At 33.9% G+C, this 21,639-nt stretch overlaps 1 protein-coding gene across 1 annotated transcript in view; it reads left to right on the top strand.

Moving 5' to 3' along the window:
• Positions 1-18,365, top strand: part of LOC129752602 (LIM/homeobox protein Awh) — a 257,831-nt gene extending 239,466 nt beyond the window's left edge. The window contains exons 3-6 of the mRNA XM_055748377.1: positions 17,477-17,694; positions 17,794-18,012; positions 18,141-18,272; positions 18,340-18,365. Of these exons, the coding sequence (XP_055604352.1) occupies positions 17,477-17,694; positions 17,794-18,012; positions 18,141-18,272; positions 18,340-18,365 (595 nt within the window). The remainder of the gene's footprint in view (positions 1-17,476; positions 17,695-17,793; positions 18,013-18,140; positions 18,273-18,339) is intronic.
• Positions 18,366-21,639: the final 3,274 nt, after the last annotated feature.

Raw genomic sequence — 21,639 nt, 5'->3', positions numbered from 1 at the left:
GCATAACTGTCTGAAACGTTCCCCCTTTTGCTTGCGTTGATGGCCCTGCGGAGGGCCGATCTCGCGATTGTGAAGAGTGGCCTAAGCTCCGTTCTCTCTTCTTGGGTCCTTGCGTTCTGCATCCTGCGCCTTGCCCTATGGCAGTCGGCATGCAGACTCGCGATTTTCTCTATCCACCAGTAGACGGGTGGCCTTATTGTCTTTACGCTTGGCCCTTCTCGTCATCGCAGCATCGCAAGCGCGAGCTAGAACCCTCGTCAGTTCCTCCGCGGACAGGTAGTCCAGGTCCTTCTCCCAGTGCAACACTTCAACAAAGACGTTCTGGTCGAACTGTGTTGCCTTCCAGAGGCGTTCCCTTGTCCTAGACTCACGTCTACCTGTCCGCGTACTTGAACCTAACCGATAGCGGATTGCGAAATGATCGCTATTCGTGTAGGCCTCGCCCATCATCCAATCGCACACCAACCCCAGGCTACCGATGGTGATATCTATGGTTGACTCGCTCCCGTTCCTGTGATAGGTTCTGGTGTTACCTTCGTTCGCCAGGTCTACATTCAGCCTTTCCAGGGCTTCTAAAAGAATTTGGCCTCTGGGGTTTGTGAGGCGGCTACCCCATTCATCGGCCCACGCGTTAAAGTCGCCAGCTGTAACGATGGGGCTTCTCCCCGTAAGCATCTCTACAATCTTGTCAACCATAGAGCCGAACCTTTCCAAGGACCATCTTGGGCGAGCATAGCATCTACAGACGTAGATAGCGTTAACTTTGGCTATCACCATGCCTTCGTTTTCAGTCGCCACCAGTCTCGTATGGGGAAACTACCTGTTACCGGGGTGGTACCGCCTGCGCCTTTTTATAGGCGGGGCACCTAGGGTTGCCAGGAGCATGGTCTCCAGCGCAGACAGGGCATTTAGCAAGCTTCTTGCAGTTAGCCAACTTGTGGCCGGTTTCGCTGCAGCGCCAGCATATGCCGCTTCTGTCCTGCCCAGTGCAATCGAACGACTTATGACCGAGCTCCGTGCACTTTAGGCACATGTCCGGTGGCTGGGGATGGATATCCGACAGATAGACCATCCCACCTATAGCCCCCCACACCTTGACCAGCACGACCTGCATTCCAGATCAAGGGGAAGGGGAGCATTTCGCAACCGAATTGACATCTGGTCCGAGCGAATTTTGCCACCTGCAGTTCGTCTTCTGTTGTGACCTTATCCAGGTTTTTAACCCGGATGGTCACTTCCTAAAAAATGGCCCGTACCCCAGTCTTTTCGCTAAGGTCCCGCTAGAGTTTCCCGCGCCACGCTTTAGTTCCAGGATCATCTCGTCGGTGTGGGTCCGACTGATTCTCCTGACGTTATCGACGAGATCGACGAGGTCAATCTTCAGTTGTCAGCGGCATTCCACCACCATGGCCTTTTTCCATAATGGCAGGATGCCAAATCATTCCCCGGTTGAAGGTTCCGGTTATAACGGAAATGTCGCATTTCAAGATACAGGTACAGGTAAATAGCTGTTTTTATGTTACTGAATTTATAGTATCTGATAGTAGCTTAGCTTAGCTTGATTGACTACTCACATCCACCTTTAATCATTGAACCCGAAATGCTTCATTATATTTTTTAGTAATAAATTAATATTGAACTATTCCGATGAATTTTCTCAGTATAGGGGAGATGGGGGCATAATGGCCACCTTAAGGAAAACGCTTATTTAACCATAGAGCACAGCTGTAATATGTGAATTACATCATTGTTTCGTGATCAGACACTCAAATAGTCTATTTCTTTATTGGATGAAACTTGGAAATGTAGATAAAAACGTTTAAAAATGCATTTTAAAAATTTTTGCCGAAAGCTGAAAACCAGTCACTGTAGAGGCATAATGAGAAACCTCCCGAGGCAGTATGAGCACCATTAATGAAGGCATAATGAGCGTTTTCTGCCGGGGATTCTAGCAGCAAATTCGACTCGATGAAGTCAACTGAGTAATAGAGTTACAGCATAACTTGTATCGTCTGACGATTTGGCCTATTGGTTAGATGTCGGAGAGGTAATCAGTAGGCTCGGGTTCGAATCCTGGTCGAGGTGATTTTTTTTCATTTATCATTCATGATCATGATTGCACTAAACGGTGAGGCGTAGATTCATCAAACAAAGCAATAACAAATAATCTTACAAATAATCTAGGTCTGTTTGTAGAATTCAAAGAATTAACGCATGCTCATACATTATGTTTATGGTGCTTTGTTTGACGGATGATGCTTTGATGCTACTAGCCGTACAATGTAACAATAAAAAAATCAATCATGAATGGTATGTGCAAAAAAAAAAATCCCTCGAACAGGAATCGAATTCGAGTCTACTGATTACCTCTCCGACACCTTACCAATAGGCCAAATCGACAGACGAAACAAGCCAAGCTGTAGCTCTATTATTCAGTTGACTTCATCGAGTTGAATTCGCTGCTAGATTCCCCGGCAGAAAATGCTCATTATGCCTTCATTCGCCTCTAGTGAACAAATTAAAGTAAAAAGCGTTTTAAAATTGATTAAAGTGGAATATCAAAAATGTTGTGATGTTGAAAATTGAGAAAAAATGTGTAGATCATGTTGCAGTGCATACATTTAAGATCAAGATGATTTAAAGGTCATAAAAGCTTATTTGGTGGTGCTCAAAAATTATAATATTTTCGTCACTTGAGAACCTAGCTGGTTATTATTTAATATTATTATTTTAATTTTTAATAAAGATGAGAAGGATATTTCTTTTTTGGCGAAAAATTAATATTATGGATAGTACGCAACAAATCCTTATGAAAATTTGTTTAAAAAAATACGTACTTATGTAGAAAAAAGGAGTGCTCATTATGCCCTGGGTGCTCGTTATGCCCTCATCTCCCTCTCCCCATCGCCAATGGTTGTTACTCCGTGATTGAACGAGGCCACCCATTTTGTTCAAGGGTCAAATGAATGGTGTTTGGGACTGACAGCGCATTCACAATGCCCAAAACTGATGCTCTCTCTGAATCAACAATAACGGCGCCGGTCACGTCCTAGTAGTCAATATATAGTTTGGAAAAGAGAGAAAGGGATGAAAGAAATAATTTATGCTTTAGGACCGAGGTCACTTCTGCGTCCTAGCAAATAATTTTGTTCTGGGGAGTGGGTAAAAGGATATGATCTGGAGACACTTTTGACTAGTGTGATCTGATTCTGAGCATCCTATTCTTCTATTTTCCTGAAGACAAAACATCTACCTAAATGTAACAATTCAAATAAATTAAGTGTGAATTTAAACACAGAATAGTTCGATAAATTTGTTGCTTTTTTATTAGTACCTGATGTATCGTAAAAATAGCTTCTAAAGCTCTTATCAGCTGGCTTTGCATTATTTGGTCAGTTAAAAGTCGAAACAAAGGGGTAGAGCTGGTTTCTGCAATATATCGATCTATTTTCATCTGTTCCACTGTTCAAAGCAGCCCCAGAAATTATATGAAACCAAAAAAATCACTTGTATCCAAAAACACAAATTCTCCCAACGCACCGAAACTCAAACTCATTGAAAAATACTGAGCTCTTTTGAAGTAGACAATCAGTGGGCCTCTCAAAGATGTCAATTCCGAGGGAAAACTTACGAAAAAGTGGATTTCTGTTTGGAAGAAGCTGTTTCCAGATGTTGTACAAAATCTTTAAAATAGAGTTGCTCTGCCTCTCGAGTACGAATGTACGAATATTGAATTGAATAGGAACAATATAAATGTACCAAATATCAAAAGTTGGAAAAGAATCAGTAAATTACTTTACTTTTTCAGCGTTTTTTGGGTACAGGGACTTTTTAGAAGTTTCTTGGTAAGCATTATTTCACTTAAATAATGGTGTTATTAAAAAATTTTATTTGATAGTTGATCCTGCAAAATCTGTAAAACTAAACAAATTAAAAATCGATGAATCTCAAAAATTTTCAACTTTGAATATCCACTGTTGCCTTTGATAAAATATCATTTATTAGTTCCTCCTTCTTGAATTTAGAAGAATATTACTTAAATTTCCCAGCTGCTTTATCCTGACAGAAATTTCTTCTCAGCCTGGAGCGCAACGACATTTGCCAAACACAGCCCACATGTCTGGCGGTTCCAGTTCATTTACAAGTTTTTTTCGCCCGTTTTGGGTACCAAATCCCTCCGATGTATTGCCTCGCGCCTGTTTTGCTCAACTCAACCGAAGCCTGGTTAGCATTTCTTTTCAATTCTAGTTTTAATTATAAATATTGTCACATTTAACTCTTGGCGTTTTGTTTTGCCAACTCGCAAAAAGTCGAAGATGCCCTCCTCGGTATGGTTCTCTCATTAATTCGTAAGTTCCCCTCACCTGCTCGGCTTGGTCTTTCCCAGCCATAAAACTGGAGTCTACACCGCGGGTTTGAAGCGCGAAAATCTTGTACCTTATACCTGAATGCTGCCTTTGCCTGCCTTCCTTACCAGCTAGTCACTTTATTTATTCCATTTGTTATTTATTTAATTTTAATTGAGCATACGCTGCATGTGGCCCATTCTGATTCGCGGTTTTGGTTCCTCGCGCGCCGCCGCAAATGGGGTTCTCTCGCTCGAATGACACTTTTGCGCACAAAGGTGGGTTTGTTTTTTTTTCTTGCTGTCGTCTTTTGGTTTTGCACAAGAGGGACAAACAAGCGTGTAAAAAAGATCGATCCTCAGAGAGAGAGAGGAAGGGGAAACCCGAAAAGACAACTCCCGGATCCGGAGAAAGGAAGCAAAACGGGAAACTGAATGAAAATAAAAATCGAGCAGTTATTCGAAAACAAGCTTCAGACACTTTGTTGACCAGCTTTTGTACACCGCAAAAGAAGGTACGATACATTGGTGCAGCACCACATTTTTCTCGTTCTTGTCCTTTTTTTTCCCTCACACTCTCGTTCGGGATTTCTCGCACTCATGTTCCTGCCATGTCGTTTGGCGTCCGCTCGCCAAATTCTTTGCTGCTTGTTGAAAATTGTTTTGCTCCTGAATCGCGATTTGCATATTACAACGAGATCGAATTATCGACGATGTTATAAGGCATGTTTGGCCACCCGATACAAACTGTTTTCGTTTTTTTTGTTATCTTAAAACATCTCGGCACAATGGTCAGCTTGGTTCGTAAGATTTTGAAGTTAGATGAAGACAAAAATAAACAGATGTGATAAGAAGGTTTTGTGTTTAGATTTTAAGGATTATTGAAGTTGGAATTTGAAGTTTATCAACACATTGCTGAATAAAGCAAAAACGAGATTCAACTTTTTCCTGGAGAACCAACTTTGTGTATGATTTATTATGACAATTTCTAATTTTGAAGATACTCTACTTTTAATAAGAACAGAGTTCGTCACTTAAATTACAACTACCAACCCATTGAACCCAACTTCATTGAAGTCTTTAATAACTGTTTATAATACGAATTTGATGAAATGTCTCTTCAACATCTTAAAACAACGGCCATATTATTTTATTTTTCATCTTCAAAAGCCCCCCCCCCCCCTCCCCCTTCATGAGGGTCCAAGACCCAAGAAAAGTAAACGAGTTATTTTACACTACTCTCAAGATTTTAAATTCGTAATCAATTTTCGATTATCTAGTAAAGTTATTTGAGAGTAACAATCTAGACTCCGAACTTATGCCAAAACCTTCGAAACCCATCCCAAGTTCAGAATTCTGCTACAATTTATCAAATGTTTTGAACTTGTTTATAGAAATTCAGTTGTGGATATTAGATTTTGAATGACATTAATCTTATTTCAAAGGTTCTGGTTCCACATTTCCAAACCAAAAATTTTATTTCTTTTATCATATTCCGGATACTATATTCAGTTTAGGATTCTTTATTTTCAGCTCGAGAATGAAATTTGAAATGAAAAACTACTTAGAAATACTGGTTTGAATTTGATTGTTTTTTTCATTTCATACTGAATTTGATTCATGATTTACAAAAATTATGTGCATTTTCAATTTTTGGTAGTTATTTTCTATTCATGGGTTGATTTTCGGCTTTATGTCTTAAGATTCATGAATGAGGGTTCTGAAACTTGGATTGTAAAATTCTTATCTGGAATTTAGATTCGGATATCAGATTTTTGTACATTTCAGTAATCGTACTGAAATTAGGAAACAGATTGAATATTCTTATATAGAATTCAGGTTCAGAATTCTGATTCAGCATGCTGGTTCAAAATTCAAAATATGATTAAGTTCGTAAATGAGTGTTATGATACAATGCAGATATAAATATCATATTGATTATTTCGTTGAATAATTCGAGAGATCACCAATTTCGTTTGTACACACAATTCAGCTCAAAACGATTAATATAAAGTAGAATTTGAGTATATATTTTAAGTTTATGAGTTCCATTTTATGAAAAAAATCTAATTTTTATTTTTTAAAAATGTCTTCCATAGGATTATTATTATGGAATTGCATTTTAATGAAAAATGTTAGCTGATAAAAAACGTGTAGCTGATCTTCAACTAAAAAATCTGCACAAAATTCTATATTTTTCGGTGTACCTATTTCTATCATTATTGATACTGAAGTTTTCTCAATAATCAAATTTAAAGCTAAAATCATAAATTTGGATCAAGTTCGCTAGAGCCAGATTGGAGGCGAAAAATTTTAATCTCTTATTTTTATTTTTTAAAATAATGTAAAAATAACATTTCCTTATACATATGTACAAAACTCTAAATTAAGAAGCAAATAAGTTTGAGAAAATCAGTCTTCATCCCTATGATTAATAACTAATCTTTTTCTAAAAACTTATTTAGCCATAAATAGCATAAACTCAGGCTTCCATTTCTGATAGTATGAATTTATGATTTTAATGATAATTTTATGAATTTTATGATTTTTTTTTTTAAATATTATCGGTAATTATATTATAATATTTTTTTCGAGTTGAATATATATTAACTCATTTTGCTAAAAAATAGTGATCAGGGTTCGAGTTTTTTGCGATTTGAATAAAGTATAATTTATTGTGTGTTTTTTTCACGTGTTTCCAATTAGTAGCTAAATCATCCCGGACTTTATGTTTTGTGATTTTTTGCTACGAAATGGAAGTTCTAATTCTATAGATAATTCGCAGCAAATCCAGAACATATACCTATAATAAAAAAAAAAAACATTTTTCTCTACGAAGGTTACCAACTTTTCTAGATAAATATTCAGTCTGATAGCTTTCGTAAACTAAGGCGATTTCTTCAATAATACTGGAAGAAATTTTGAACAAAAATCGATAAGAAATATTATACTGAATCTTAAAATTTGTTTCTAATAACATGAACTGAGAACAATTTTGAATATTTATTTTAATGTTTTCCTTGGATAAATGTTACAGTTTTATTTAATACTTTAGATATCAAATTTCTGAGCTTTGTGAGTCTGAATTTATAACTTTTTTTCTTTTCTTCAACCACGACAAGGCTCCGACAAGTGCTCAAATGATAATTCAGAAAAAAACGCGATTGATGGTGCTCAATTTTCATATATTTTTTTAGTCATGCAATTTTAATTCAATTGAAAAATTGTTTAAATAAAAAACACGGAGTTTTGCACCAGATACAAATATGTGGATTAAGATATGAAGAATCGATTGGAATACTCAACTCAAAACTGATGTTTTCTCCTATGACTTGCCCCTGATTCTGAGGGCCTCATATAATTTCTACTGTAATTTCTTTTTGTCTATGATTTATTTATGATCAATTTTCATAAGTGGTTGGGATTCGAAAAGACCGAACTAAACGCAAATTTGAAAAAAAATGAGTTATCTATTGCAACGGATGCGAACCTATAACCTACCTATCCAATGGAAGTCAGAACATTTTTCCTATTTTTTATGATCTTAGTAGAAAATTTCAATGTCGCAGACAGTGGAAATGGCAAACATGCGTTGCACCAAAGTGAACTTAGAGCCACCTTAGACATGGAGATATTCATAACAGTCCCATATGCAAAAACAAGCAAGCGAGAAATTCAGCTTTTTCTGTACAGGAATACATTTTTAAATTATGACTAGAGATGTACCGAATAGTGGTATTCGGCGAACGGCCGAATACCGAATACTGACCTTTTCAAATATTCGGCCAAACGAATATTCGGTCGAATATTATTTTGAGTTTTCAATAGAAATACTTCCATTTCAACTTCTATTTCTAATAGAAATCTTCTATATCTGTCATCTGAATGCTCCTCATGTTTTTAAGTCGATTATTCCCCACCAGATGAATCAGATCTTTTTTAAGAAAAGGTCTCTTTAAATTTCAAAATGTAACCATTAGGTAAAAGGACATCAGATGACTTGTCGCTTCTAGGACATTTATCACAAAAGTGATTGGGTTCCAGTGAAATCTGGGGCAAAACATTTCAAAATAGGTGCCAAGCTATTTGAACTTATTTTTTTTACTTCGAATCAGATGAATGTCTGATTTTTGCTAGATGTCATCAAAATAGTTGCCAAAAAGAACGATCTTTAACCTTAAGCATACAATACTTTTTACGACACGTATCCATACGGCCGGGTCAGAACGATTCTATGAAAATCTTGTTAAAAATGAGAAAATCTGAACAGAAACTAGGCATTATTCTAAAACATACAAGAGGAAAATGAAATAAAATTACTTGAAATTTAAAGTTTTCATCGAATTATAACAGCAGTGTTCAAATCGTATCCAACGAAAAATTTACTTTAAAAAATCATTTTGTAACACAAAATTTAATAAAAAAATTAAAGATCCATTCGATTTTCTTTAGTTAATTTTGCAAAAAAATCTTAATAAATCCGCGTAAAATCCGGAAAGCTAAAAAAATGTGGCCATAAGGTCAGATTTAACGTTTCTAGAATTCTTTATCTTGTTTATGGGCAAACCTGTACATATTAAGAAAATTTGGAATAAACGGTAATCAAAGCATAAAGTTATCTACAATGAAAAATACACGAATAAATAAAAAATGTTTTACTAAAAACATAAGTTTTTGATGATTTTGAAGTTTTTTCAACATTTCTTTTGGATATTTTATAAACATTATCCAACATCAGTTAAAAAATCTGATCTTGTTTACATATAAAAAATTAAATATTCGGCCTATTCGGCCTATTCGGCCTATTCGGCCGAATACCTATCTCAACTATTCGGTGAGCCGAATATTACGGTTTTTAGCGGTATTCGGCGCCGAATATTCGGCCAACCGAAATTGAGCCATTGGTAAGGTCGGCAGCACCGTTTTAAGTAGTTATGGGATTGTTTTGCGAGCATATTTGAGATCTTTTTCAAATATACTCGCATAACAGTTCCATACAGGATATGTTTTGCTAACCAAGCTACTTTCTAAGACCTCCATTTGATCATTTTTGAACTTCTAAATGCAAATATCAGAAAATAACATACACTTTTGGAATAATATACTGAATTCTACATTGTAAGTAAAATCTTTTTACGATTTTTGATTTCATCTGATAATTTTTCGTTCAGGAAGACATTCCTTCTTCTTGCTGGTCTGCCTTCAAAAACTAGTGTGCATAATTCGACATCAAGTGAGTTGAATCTTTTCTAAATGATTCAAAGCAATAAATCAAAGACTATTTCGCCGAAAGAAACATTGAAAAGTAACCAAATCCGTGGTATTTAACATATGGGAATGTTATGCGGGAATATTTCATATGGGACAGGCAAAAGTTGATTTTTTTTTCGAAATTTCTAGAGATTTTTAATTTTTTTATTGTTTTATATTGAAGCCCTATGTTCCAAATGACAAACTGTCAGGTTAAATTAAAAAAGTACGAAAACTCATATGCGACTGTTATGCGAGTAGGGGCAGTGTATTTTTGTGTAGTTGTTGTTAAAGTTGGCCCACAAATAACTGAGATAATTCAACTTATTTGAAAATAAATTCAGTTTTTCGATTTTATCACTCTTTGATCTATATATATAAAAATGAATTTCTGTCTGTCTGTCTGTCTGTCTGTCTGTTCCCTATAGACTCGGAAACTACTGAACCGATTTGAGTGAAACTTGCCAGGGTGGGGTATTGAAGGCAGGGGAAGGTTCCTATTATGGTTTGAGACCCCTGCCTCTCTCATGAAGGGGGGGAGGGGCCTCCCGAATAAAAGACAATTTTTTGCATAACTCGAAAACCAATCAAGCAAATGGTATCAAATTTGGCATGGGGTGGTATTTGGGAACGAGGAATATTTCCATGAATGTAAGGTACCCCTGCCTCCTCTCAGTGGGATGATATAAAGGGGGGAGGGGGCCTACTTTACAATTTTTCAAATAACGGGAGAAATAATCAAGCTAATGGAACTAAATTTGGCATGGAAGGGGAATGGAATACGAGAAATGGTTCTATGATTATTTCAGACCCCTCCCTCCTTCCAGTGGAGATACATGAAGAAGGGGGGGGGGGGCTTTTTTATTGCATAACTTGAAAACTATTCGAGCAAATGAATCCAAATTTGACTTGGAAGGGTATTTGGGAACGATAAATAGTTCTATGAATATTTGGTACCCCTCCCCCCATCCAGTGAGGAGATAGAAAGTGGGGAGGAGGCTTCGTTACAATTTTCAGAATTACTGGAAAACTAATCAAGCAAATTAAACCAAATTTGGCATTGGAAGGTATTTGATTACAATGAAAGTTTCTATGATATTTTGAGAGCCCTCCGTTCTTCCAGTGGGGAAATCTGAAGGGAGGAGGGTGCTTCCATACAATTTTTTATGCCACTCGGGAACTTATCCAGCAAATAGAACGAAATTTGGCTTGGGAGGTATTTGAACACAAGGAATGTTTTTGTGAATATTTGGTACTACTGCCTCCTTCCAGTGGGGTGATAGGAAGTAGAGAGGGTGGCTCCTTTACAGTTTTTCGCTTAATTCGAGAACCAATAGAGCTAATGGAAATAATTTTGGTATAGGTAAGCATTTGGATACGTAAAATAGTTATTTGCTTATTTCAGACTTCTTTCTCCTTCAATTGGGGATATAGTTAGGAAAGACGGAAGCTCACATAAAATTGTTTTGCATAAACCAAGAATTTTTCTTCTTCGAGCACAAGAAATGTTTTTTTTCCTGTGGTTTAGCAACCTTTCCCTCCATTCAGTGGAACGATAAAAAGTGGGAAGAGGGTCTCTCATACACTTTTTTTTTAAATATTTCGATAACTAATCGAAATAATGGAATCAAATTTGTCTGTATGGAGCATATTTGTGTACGGGAAATGTTTCTTCGATGGGTTGAGACACCCTTCTCTTGCCAAAGGGGGGTATAAAGTGGGTAAAGGGTCACCCATTTTTTTAATAACTCGAGAACTTATCGAAAATGGAGCCGTATATGACATGGGATTGCATTTGTATACAAGAAGTGTTTTTCGGATGATATAAGACTTCCCTTCCTTTCATTAGGGATAAAGGAATGCATTTTTTTTAGAAAAAACATTTCAACAATTTTGAAATTGAATTTTAAAATTTTGTGCAAATAAATGAAAAGTTAATAACTAAGTACCAAAAATTTCAATAACTTCTGGAAGGTGTAGCAAAGCACTTCGGGTCAGCTAGTTTTATATTAACTTGCCAAATTCACGCTCGATTTTATCACGGTTATTGTTTAGATTTTATCACGCTATTTAGAAATCATTCAGAAACAATTTCCAGGACCTCAATTTTTGTTCAAAAGTGAAGAGCGTCTTTGTTCATGATATTTTTATTGGTTTATGTTTTGGTATATAGGTATTCAATAATATGAAAATGCCATTGAACTGCTTACTTTAGTTGTATAGTGTTTAACATCGTCATTTGGATTCTAAATACACTTATAATTATCGACAAAAGTATTTTAACGTCACGCTAATGCTAGTGTTGTTATTTGTGCTTGGTTAGCCGCTCTAAAAAACATTTTTGGCTATGCGATGTGGGTGAATTTAAGCATTTTTGGAAAGAGATATGTAAGTGTCCCTGATTTCTTTGTTGAATTTGTTTCTTTAGAAGGGTGATGCTCGCAAAACTGGTTGGACAGCCTTTATTATTGTCTGAATGGATAATTTTGAATAATCCTGCTAGCTTTGCCTAAAAGATGTTAAAGGGACTATAATTTCTCTTTTTCAATATATGAAATACAAAGGATAATCTGCCCATAAAGCAAATTTCGGAAAACGCACTTCAAAAGTCTAAGTTGAGCAAATTTCAAATTTTTTTTCGAAAAGTGAATTTTTCAGTCAGTCAAAGGTGTGAAGATTAAAATATTGAAATTTGTATTGGCAGAAAAAAATTGTTGATGCATTTTTTTCAAACTCTTTTTTGAAATCGACGTAAAAGATAACGACTGTTAAATTTCCATTAAAACTAAAAAAATCACTTTGACTACATGAATACTATCAAATTGGTTCAAATCAAATTGGTTTTAGTGGTTTTTTAAAAAAAAAATCTTATAATTGCTATAGAGAAGAATATTTTGAACTGAGATCGTTTTTTTGTGTTTAGTAATCTTTGATAATTACATCTTATAATCAAAAGTTATTGCTACAAAACGTTTCCTCTACTAATAACATTTTAAATTATTGATTAAATACAATAAAAATACTTTTTTCTGCTTTAATTTTTCGTTTCGCCAAATTCACGGTTTCGACATATTGACAGTGGATATTTTTTGACCATGATAAAATAGAATAACTACTGTATTGTGCATATTTTTCAAATTGTGTCGCTCTTTTCCAACACCGCCTTTATACGGGGTTTTTTTTCTTAAATAATCAAGCCAAAATGATGGTAACGCTTTGAACTAACTCTCAATCATTTTCTTTAGATCGAACAACACATTGTCCAAGAATATTGGTCATTTTTTGAAAAAAAAAAAAAGTCAATTTTCTCATGTTTCTTAAGTTTCTCTTAGCTGTTACTTTTGATATCTGCTTGTCTTATAGTTTTCAATTACGAGGGTTAAAAGATTTACATATTTTTTATCATTTAGCGAAAAAATTGTAAAACCAACTACCTGATGCAGTTTTATGACTCTTTTAATATACTCCGTCTTGAGGCGGGGTTGGGCACTAGAGTGATAATAGTGAAATGTAAAAGTACTCAAAAATGAATAATCATACAGTAACAAAAATAAAATGATGAATTTTTTGTCATTCATATATTGTTTGAGCAAAAAAAAATCAAAGACAAAAAACAATCACTAAACCCCCCTCTCCCCATGAATCGGTTCTTTCTACGGCCCTGAACAGTTTGGTATAAACTTGTTCATTAAAGATTAGTTCTGAATGAATAATGAACATCCAAATTCTTATTTATTAGTTCCCAAAAAATGACGAAACCGATTCATTAGAAAAGAAGAAGCGGTTTTAACAGTTTATTATTGAAAAATCTGATAATCTAAAACGTATTTTATTTGTTTTTTTTTTAAATACCTCTCATACCGTGATTAATTTTCCAACATTTTCTTAAGATGTTCAATAGGTAGGGGAGTGTGGAGTATTATGGGCCACTTTTTTCTCTGCTTCATAACTTCTTAATTGTAAAAGATAATAAGAAAAAATGGTAAGGTTTTTAAGGTATGATTAGAAAGTTATTTATTTTTAAAATAAATTAATGGATCAATGGAAGAAACTATTTTACCGAGAGATGTCACTACTAGCGCGTAGACCTGTCAAACCTCACGACCAGCAAACAGACTCGCGTAACATTTCATAAGCCCGAAACCAACAGTTGGCTCGAATCGAGAGAAAACATGATTTAGATTTCAGAATATGTTAATTTAAAAACTTTTTGAAAAAAAAATTAAAAACTTTTTTTACTAAAAGTATTGATAGCTTATTGTTCGTTGATTATCAAAGAAAAACTACAAGTTTTCAGTCAATTTCTGATATTTCCGAATTTGAACAATTTTGTTTTCGATTCCAGTTCCATCTGGAAGTTTCGCACAAATGGACGGTCGTTTTTTATTGGCTTGCATATATCTACTGATTTTGGTGTACTCGAAAAACTAAATGTTGTAGAGGTGATGAAGAGTTTAGAAAAAAAACAAATCTTTTGTGTTTATGTTATAAATTCATTGATTTGGTATAAAAGATGTATCTGAGTACATAGAATCATACTTACTAAACCTTTATGACTATAATGACTCAACTTTTCATTCCAATATTTCTTAAATAAGTTTGTTTGAAAATGCGACAGGTGGCATAGTTATTCCCCCCATCGGTAAAATATGCAGAAGTCCCTTAAATTAATCCATTCCCCCGAGTTTAAAAAAAAAATGTTGTTTTGGATTTTGAAAAATTGTGAGGATATAAAAAAGAGAGTTCTGTATGATCGAATAATTCCTAAAACCTGGCTCTTGAACGTTTCGGAAAAATCCCTTATATAGGATGGACAAAATATTTTTCATAATTCTTCATTTGGCAGAAGAAAACTTTACAAATGGGAAAAACGTATTTTAAGTTCTGAATGTGAATAAAATCTCAAAAATAAAGGTGGCCCAAGGTACCCCATAAAATGTGGCCCACGATTTTCCACAAGCTATGATTTGCAAATTGGTTGCGTTTGTGTGAATTATTGATGTTTTATTAAAAAATTCCTTTCCCACGTGACAGAAAATGACAAAACTAAGATCATAAGCGTATATATATATATATATATATATATATATATATATATATATATATATATATATATATATATATATATATATATATATATATATATATATATATATATATATATATATATATATATATATATATATATATATATATATATATATATATATATATATATATATATATATATATATATATATATATATATATATATATATATATATATATATATATATATATATATATATATATATATATATATATATATATATATATATATATATATATATATATATATATATATATATATATATATATATATATATATATATATATATATATATATATATATATATATATATATATATATATATATATATATATATATATATATATATATATATATATATATATATATATATATATATATACAGTACCGTTCATAATTGTATAGAAATCGGAAGCACGCGCAATGTCACTTCGACTTTGAACTTCCATAACTTTTGACTCTGAGGACATTTTTTGATCAAATTTTCTGCGTTAGATAGATCAACTATCACACTATTATATCACAAAATTTGAGCTTTCTGGAGTTTGTGTGGCCTGAGATACAGTAATTCTACGAAAATCGGACATTTTGGACTTTTCTCATTCATACTGCAATATCTTAGGAACTACACTACATTTTTTGTTGAAATTTTGCAGAGTGATTGTTGAAATATAAAGTAAGCATGTCTGAAGTTTTTGGAAAGTTCTATCAATGGGATCAAAAGTTACGGAAGCTACAATTTTTCAGGCATGAACCTAAAAATGCGATTTCTATAGAATTTTGGACGATTCATGAGAACATAATCGTTTCTTTCCACAAATCAGTCAAAAAATGTCTGGCAAAAGCAATGATGAAATGAAAAAATGAAATTAAAGATCTATTTGTGTTTTGAAATCAGAATCTCGCAATATTGTTTTGTTTTTTTGGTTGAAATAGATTTACTGGTTGTTAAACATAAAATAGGAGTTTTCTATGAAAACAATCGTCCAAAATTCTATAGAAATCGCATTTTAAGGTTCATGCCTGAAAAATTGTACCTCGCGTAACTTTTGATCCCATCGATAAAACTTTTCAAAAACTTCAGACATGATAGCTTTACATTTCAACAATCACTCTGCAAAATTTCAACAAAAAATGTAGTGTAGTTTTTGAGATATTACAGTTTGAATGAGAAAAGTCCCAAAAGTCCGATTTTCGTAGAATTACTGTATCTCAGGCCACACAAACTCCAGAAAGCTCAAATTTTGTGATATAATAGTGTGATAGTTGATCTATCTAACGCAGAAAATTTGATCAAAAAATATCATCAGAGTCAAAAGTTATGGAAGTTCGAAGTCGAAGTGACAGTGCGCGTGCTTCCAATTTCTATACAATTATGAACGGTACTGTATATATATATATATATATATATATATATATATATATATATATATATATATATATATATATATATATATATATATATATATATATATATATATATATATATATATATATATATATATATATATATATATATATATATATATATATATATATATATATATATATATATATATATATATATATATATATATATATATATATTTTTTTTTTTTTTGTTAAGAACTTTACCCCATCGATGCAATTAACGGGTGCTTTTTTAATTATGTAAGTAATTTTTTTATTTTTTTTTTAAACTTGATAAATAAAGAAGCATATGATGCGTATTTAAGTAAATTTGAATTTCCGAATATTAGGAAATAAGCTATCAGCGAAAAAAAGTGTCCCATTTCTAAATGAACTTAGCTTTGCAATTTGATTTTAGCTTTTTAAATTTTTTGAATTTTGAAAAATTTTACAATAAATAACTTACACTTTATTTTTTTTCTCCATCTGGAGTTTCGGTGAAATTGTCGGGTGGGGGGGTGGAGGTATGTTTGCGGGTAAACAAAAGAAAAATTTGATATTTGTTGCGGCCTTATTAACAGTTTTTCTCAGTCTGTTTTTAATCATAAATCTAGATGTTTTCTCAATGAAGCATTTAGAACGTTTATAGGAATTTTCACCCATAAAATGTGTATTTTTCAATTTACTCAACTGTTTAGAATAGAATAGAGTTGTCTTATGATAAAATAAGTGTAATTTTGAAAGGTCTATCGAATGGTTGCCATATTTAGGTGATATTCAATTCCTGATGAGAATAAACCTCAAAAATGTGTGTGCGCTTGTAGGAAATTCTACCACTGAACGTATTTTTTCAAGTTTATTTAATTTCAGCTAGTTTTTTTGAACGACACAATTCTTTGGTGGAATTGAATGGACACGCTCTTGTTGATTTTTGGAATCAGAGTCAAAATCACTCAATTAAAAAATATGTTTCTAAATTCAGATCAATGAATTTTTTAGCTCAAACTCAAGAAATTGAGCCTCATGGCACATTATTCAATTAAATTTGTTTAGGTACATGCGTTACGAATATTTGTATGAATTTCAATCTTCATGAACCTTCAGAAGGAAAGATAAGGCAGTTGAAAACACAAAATAGCTTTAGTGAAACACGAAAAATAAGAAAGTTCATCTGTATAAGTTTGATATTTTCAAAATTTTATTTTTCGGCAATATCAATATGTGCATTCTGAATTGTGACTAAGTCCTTTTAAAAATATCTGTTTGAATAAAAATGTTGAGGAATGGTGTTGTCGGTTTCAGTTAGAATTTCTTTCGTTCTATTTCACAACTTTTAATCACGAATTCTAGAATAGTTCGAAAATGTACATCTTGAACACTTTTACATTTTTTTCCATCCACAGAACATTCGGTGCCAAGTGCTCCAAATGTGGCCGTACGATCGCTCCCTCCGATTGGGTCCGAAAAGCACGTGAGTTGGTATTCCACTTGGCGTGTTTCTCCTGTGACACCTGCGGCCGCCAACTCTCGACCGGGGAACAGTTCGCCCTGATCGACGATAAGGTCATCTGCAAGATGCACTACACCGACACCGGCGATGAGGGATCGAACTCGAGCGATGGTAAGACGAACATTTTTTTTTCAATTTGTTTTACGAGCGTTTGATTAGGGCGCGGGAAGGTTTAACGACTATCTGAATTTCTGTTTGACCCACGGACAGATGGCTGCAGCACCGACGGTTTGGGCAAGGGAAAATCCAAACGGGTGCGGACCACTTTTACCGAGGAACAGTTGCTCATTCTGCAGGCACACTTCCAGATCGACAGCAACCCGGATGGGCAGGATTTGGAACGGATAGCCCAACTGACCGGGCTCAGCAAGAGAGTTACCCAGGTGTGGTTCCAGAATTCGCGCGCTAGACAGAAGAAACATACCCATGGTGAGTTTAATGCGTGTAACTTTCGTAACCTCTAGGCTGTAAAAAAATCTTATTACAATTTTATTTTGTTAAGGAAGCATCTTATATATCATTTCCAAAATATTTTTATTTTATTCTTCCTCATAAAGGTCCCCGAGATCACGCTACGGCTGCCATATTCAGTGCCCTTCGCCAGGATCTGAACAACAACAGCAACACCAGTTTATCCGATAACGATTGCAGTGGCATAGGGAAATCTTCACCCGTTTTCAATCCACATGGTAATTTCAATATTGATAAAACTAAGCAAATTCTACAATTTCATATACTTTTTCTATCCCTTGACAGTAAATCTTATCAATTTGATGGTGTAATACATGAAGATGCAATCATCGCTGGATTTCCCAAGTGAATGGATAAAGGATGATTGCCGGAGTATTCACAAATGAGATGGAAGATACTGATGATATAATAGAAAACAAAAACTTTAAGTAAACTCAATAGATTCTGGTCATTTTTTTCAGTCAGTGCTGTTTGTTAGTTTTAGTCCAGGTGTTTTATTAAACGTTTTTTAAGCAGTAAGTGCTATGTATATATTTTTGTATTGGAATATGAATGTAATATAAATATTCAAAAATAAATAAATTCATGTTCAATGTACTGGTCTTGGATATTGTTATTTGCGAAAATTTTGTGAGCTCGATTTAATGTCCCCTGTAACAATACCTAGAAGAATATTGAGGAGGAGTTAATTGTATAACGGTAAATTAACGGTAAAACTTGTTTATCATTATAAAAGTAAAAAAAAAACATCATTCGAATACAGGTAGGTAAGCCTTTTAATAAAAAAAAATATTGGCATGGGCTCTCGCTTGTGCATCTTATACAGTTTTCCCCAACAAACTGAGATCACAACTTGTGTCTAATATGGTTTCTTGAATGCTTACTGATCCGATAACATTCTTATCCTTCAGGAAAATTTTTCTAGTGATACGCCTGTTGAAATTAAATGTATCGATGATTTCAAAATCCAACTGCCTTGCGTAGCAGAATGCAATAGTCGCCCCATCAATCCCAACAACATCGCGATTTTCAACTTCTTCGAAACGAAAGTAATCTTCTGAAATTATCTCGTTATCACCTTTTCGCAGCGTGTGCCCAATCCATCTCCACTTACGTTCCCGAATCTCGATTTCTAGCGCCCTTTGATGAAGTTTTATTTCACCTTTAGTTTTTGTACATAGCAAATTTTCAACAATTCAAGTGTTCTGCGAATAAGCAATGTTCTCGTCCAGGGAGATAGATTTAGGATCATTTTTTTTTTTACAATTAGTTTATTTAGGATCATTTTTAAGATCTTGTTTTGGATGCGTTGGAGTCGTAACCTATGGGTCTGAGCACAACTTTTACACATTGGCACAGCATACTCAATGGTAGGGTAGATGATTTGCTTACTATAAGATTTTACTAATTACATGGAATCACCCAACATACGGCTATACGACACAAGACTTACCTTCAGCAAGGTTGACTGTACAATGACCGTTGACTTAGAGACAAACACTCACTTGCACTCATATGCCCCAAGGCACAGCTCCTGTTTATACACGCTACCGGGCAAATAATCAAATAGGCTTAATATATAGCACACACTTACATACAGCCATTTTGTTCTCCAGACTCGGTTTGGATGTTCTGCATATCAACTGGTAGAGGAACCGAATTAATAAATTACATTTGGAGATGGTTTTATCAACGTGTGCTCTGAATATCAGATGACTATCCAAGGTGAGGCCCAAGTAAACTACTTCATTTGACCAATCGATAGACCAAATCGTATTTTGACGTTGTCAGCTGGTATGAGTTTATGGGATCTCGAATGCGGAAATATGATGGTTTGAGTCTTAGTAGCATTTATGACAATTTTCCAACTTTTATAGTACTCTGTCAGAGTTTCAAGGCCTCCTTGGAGACTGCTCTTTGTTAACACCGGCGATGTAGCTCCTCATTTGAGATTTAGTTGCCAGGCAACCAAACGCGGATGATATTCCGCAGGCAGCGGTTTACAAATACTTGCAGTTTTGGCGGCGTTACTGCATATGTGCACCATGTTTCGCAATACAGCCATATGGGACATTAGAGCAAGTTCACTGGTGTTGGGAAAAAGTGGTAGAAATTTCGACACTTACGGCACATTTTGAAAATTTTGACATGCAAAAACATTTTCAAGATCTGTGGCCTTCTAGTTTTTTTACAACACGTGTTGTATTTTCGCATGCTGTGATGGAAAAATAGCAATATTTCTGTCACATACGGCTGAAATAGAAACAGTATTGTAAAAAAATGCAACGCCCCAAGATCTTGAAAACATTTGTGCATGGTGAAATTTTCAAAATGTCAAAATTTCTAAAAGTTTTTCCCAACACCAGTGAACTTGCTCTTAGTTACTATAATTAAATATTTGTTACAAAACCGGATTTCATGTTTCGGTGTAACTTTGATCACTCTGGTTTTTACGTATTATAAAATATTCAATATTATTGTTTCGATGCCATCAAACACAGAAGGCTCTAAACATTAGTACCTATGTAACAGTAATTTTTTGTTTGGACTCGATTGAATTTTTCCATTTTTTTTAACAAATTTACTCAAAAGATAGACAATGTTTTTGCATCCACTTAGGTGCAAAAATTATAATCATTTCTCAAAATTTTTTGGCCTCAAAAACAAATGAAATTTTACCTTCATGCAATTTCTTTGGTTCACCTACTGTTCCCCTTTTATTTTTTTTTCGTTAAACTTAACGATTTCATAGGGTTTTAATTCCAAATTTTCTCATAAAACAACCCATTTGCTTCTAAATGCTATCATTTTATCAGGAGAGGTGTTTGTTTGTTAGTCTTCTAAAAAACAGGTATTTTAAACTTTAAAATAAAATTTTAAGTGATATAAAAATTTTCCATCTACAAACCAAATTGACCCTATTTGAAATTCAATTTATAGGCTCTCAAACGTAAAAATCTGTTTTATATTTTTACTTCAGACTTAGTTAGAGATGATTATCTGCAAAAATTTCATGTTGATCAAAGTTATCCTGATGATCAAAGTTCCCCCAGTTTACGGTACTTGTAACTCAATTATAACTGGTTACCATCTATCATTGATAAGAAGCATTTTCGTAGACCAGAAAAAAGTAACACTTTTGGAAATGTAGGAATTTTTATCCTCTTGAAGAGGTAACTTTTATTTTAAACAAAATACCCTAAGACTTGTCAAATAATCAGGCAAAATAAAAAAAGGTCCATTGGCTATTTTTGGCCATATAACTTTTCACTTCACCGTTTACAAATTTCAGAAAATACAAATACGAATTCTAATAGTTGGTCTTCAACCCTTACATATTTATTGCATGATTAAAGGCTCTATTTACTAATTTTATGATAAAATAATTTTGTAAGTTCCATCTATCAGGCAAATAAGGACTGTATTCGAAAAAAATGCAACACTTTCATTTGCAAATAACTTTTGAACGGATGAGTGGAAATTGATGCAATTTACGGAGATACTACCAAGTAGTGTGAAGTTCACATAGGCAAATTTTGTGGCGATTTGTCAAGTGGTTTTTGAGATAGCGTCTAATGCATAAAT

Source organism: Uranotaenia lowii, chromosome 3 (assembly GCF_029784155.1).
Source record: "Uranotaenia lowii strain MFRU-FL chromosome 3, ASM2978415v1, whole genome shotgun sequence".
Taxonomy (NCBI): Eukaryota; Metazoa; Arthropoda; class Insecta; order Diptera; family Culicidae; genus Uranotaenia; species Uranotaenia lowii.
Note: the sequence above shows the minus strand (reverse complement) of the source record. Positions and strands in the feature narration are given on the sequence as shown.